Source organism: Pundamilia nyererei, unplaced genomic scaffold (assembly GCF_000239375.1).
Source record: "Pundamilia nyererei isolate P.nyererei 1_Seehausen unplaced genomic scaffold, PunNye1.0 scaffold00018, whole genome shotgun sequence".
NCBI lineage: Eukaryota > Metazoa > Chordata > Actinopteri > Cichliformes > Cichlidae > Pundamilia > Pundamilia nyererei.
In genome coordinates this window covers 2,193,475-2,195,847 of record NW_005187419.1, presented here as the reverse complement: position 1 = coordinate 2,195,847, position 2,373 = coordinate 2,193,475, and the positions used below count along the sequence as shown (strand labels likewise).

At 40.3% G+C, this 2,373-nt stretch overlaps 1 protein-coding gene across 2 annotated transcripts in view; it reads right to left on the bottom strand.

Moving 5' to 3' along the window:
• dhx58 (DEXH (Asp-Glu-X-His) box polypeptide 58) overlaps positions 1-1,230 on the bottom strand; it is a 13,728-nt gene extending 12,498 nt beyond the window's left edge. The window contains exons 1-4 of one of the 2 annotated variants that reach the window (XM_005726090.2): positions 1,028-1,230; positions 644-873; positions 345-549; positions 78-268 (exon numbers count right to left, since the gene is read on the bottom strand). In XM_005726090.2, the coding sequence (XP_005726147.1) occupies positions 78-268; positions 345-549; positions 644-820 (573 nt within the window). In that variant the 5' untranslated portion in view covers positions 821-873; positions 1,028-1,230. The remainder of the gene's footprint in view (positions 1-77; positions 269-344; positions 550-643; positions 874-1,027) is intronic. The other variant, XM_013909082.1, reaches the window with a different exon arrangement.
• Between the last annotated feature and the right edge of the window lie 1,143 nt (positions 1,231-2,373).

Below are 2,373 nucleotides of genomic sequence, written 5' to 3'. Positions count from 1 at the left end.
AGCATTTTCAAGCAAAGCCAGCTAATTAAATAGAGATAAATTATATAAAAAGCTCAAATAAAAAATGAATCCCTGACCTCCAGTACATGCTCCACAGCCTTGTCCAGTGCCTTTGCGCCTCCTGTCCCTGGGGATGCTGTGAGGCCCAAGATCTGTGGCAGTGGTTTTTCTCCCTTCAGCTTCTTCTCCACATAGAGTCTCATTACTTTGTTGTAGACAGACTCCTTGTGAGTATGGTGGCACTCATCAATTATCAGCAGAGTAATATCTGTAGAAAATCCTCAAGTCAGTTCATTTCAGCATAACAGCATAATCAGAGGTGTTTAATGCTCACTTTGACTCACCTGAGAGCTCGACATGTTTTGCTTCCTCTTTGTTAATCAGAGCGTTGTACAAGATCTGTGCTGTGCAGATGACCACATCTGACTCTTGCACCACTAACCCAAAAAAGTCCTTTTCATCACTCTCTCCGCTCACTTTCCTAACAGCATAGCGTAGACCCAGGTGAGGCTCAAACTCTTTGTTGTAGTGTTGGTCAACAAGATGAACCTGAATAATAGAACACATCAAAAACATTATATGAAGTCATCTTCTTATACCAGTTTTACGATGGTTTTTATTGCCCTTTTTCTACTTTAGGTACCTTGTTTACGAGAACGATCACTTTAGCATTTGGTGTGGTCTCCAGGTGTTTTTTGGCCACATACACTGCAGCGCGGGTCTTTCCACCTCCAGTCGGTAACCATATTATGATGTTCTCTCCTTTAAGAGCGCTTTCAACCACTTCCTGCTGGTAGGTATATAGTCCAAAATCTGCCATTTTCCAGTGTCTTTTTGTCCAATAATACTTTAGAATGGCATAGATTTCAGATACTGTAGAAAAGAAATGGACACCACATTGCAATTTGAAGGCTTAAACGTCTGTAGGACTAAAGCTGGTGACAAAACAAGCAAGCATTCTGAGAGGCATAGTGAATAGAAACACTTGATATCATTTATATATGAAGAAAATGTAATTTTAACTCACCAGTCAGTGCTGACAGAGCTCTGTGTTGTTCTGCTTCTTTCCTCTTCCGCTGTCACCAGGCACTGCAAGTTGGTGAGGTTTTAAACTCTGTTTGGACAGGCTGTGTCACGTGGAAATTGGAAAACGAAACCTCTATGTTCTCAGAACAGTGGGCCTCACGAGGGAGTCTCTTGAAGAACGGCAGCAGGTGATCATTATGCAGTGACAAGGGAAGAATGAGCTTCACTAAAATAAAGTAGGTTCTTCTAAGAAAAGCCACACCCAAGGTACTGCTTAGAAATCGATTTATTTATTTTTTAGTCAAGGAAATTCCCTAACTTAAGACACAGCTTGTCAGAATTAGTCTTTTAAAAAGGCATGGGGATTTTTTACATGTACTCATTCACTTGTTTTCTGCCCTCTGGCAAAAAAAGAGCTTCAACAGTATTTGGCTGCGTTACAGAGCTTGGGTACAGCTTAAGTCACCATCAAAAAAGTTGTGCCGTCTGAAAACATAAACTCACAAGTAAGATTAACCAAAACCAAAAACTAAAACCAAAGTTTCCCTTTTTTCAAAGGAGCTTGGAAAGAAAGTGGCTTCTTCAGTTCTAAAACCAAACGGCAGAGAATCTCAGGTATGTAAACCTTAATAGTGGTTGTCCCTTAAGAGGGTGATAGGCCTCGCTGTATCATGTGACCTAAGGTAACGTGACGCAAGGTGTGAATCGGGGTTAAGGCACCTTGGAAGGGATCTCAGAACTGCACTGAAGGTGGAATAAGCCACCCACTCTGTTCAGCTATGGCCTCTTTTACTCCACTTTGAAACCATTGTCATCTTCTCAATTCAGATTGCGAACATTGGCATTCTTAAAAGAGTGACTTTTAACCTTTAGCTGCAGATGTACCACTGAGTCGAGGTGGTTCTTCTATATTACACCATGCATGGTTTTTTTGGACTGGCTGTTTAGAACTGAAGAAGCCTCTCGGATGAGAGAAGAAACATCGTCATGAAACTTTAAAAAGTCCTGTGGCTTTCATTCTAAGCTCTGTAATTAGTTGGCACATTGTGTAAAATATCAAAAACAAGATGCAATTATCTGCAGATCTTGTAAAGCATTAAAAGAGGAGAGCATGCTACACTACGGTGAACACGGGCCTCTACCAAATACTTTTGCAACATGTAGTACAGTTTCTCAGTTTAAACATTTGGTGTGTTTTACTATGTTCTACTGTGAATAAAATGTGGGTTTATGAGATTTGCAAACCATTGCTTTGTGCTTTTATTTACATTTTATATAGGGCTCCATATTTTGGAATTGGGGTTGTACTTCAAAGCAGTCCAGCTCGTTTAATTTTTCATAGTACAG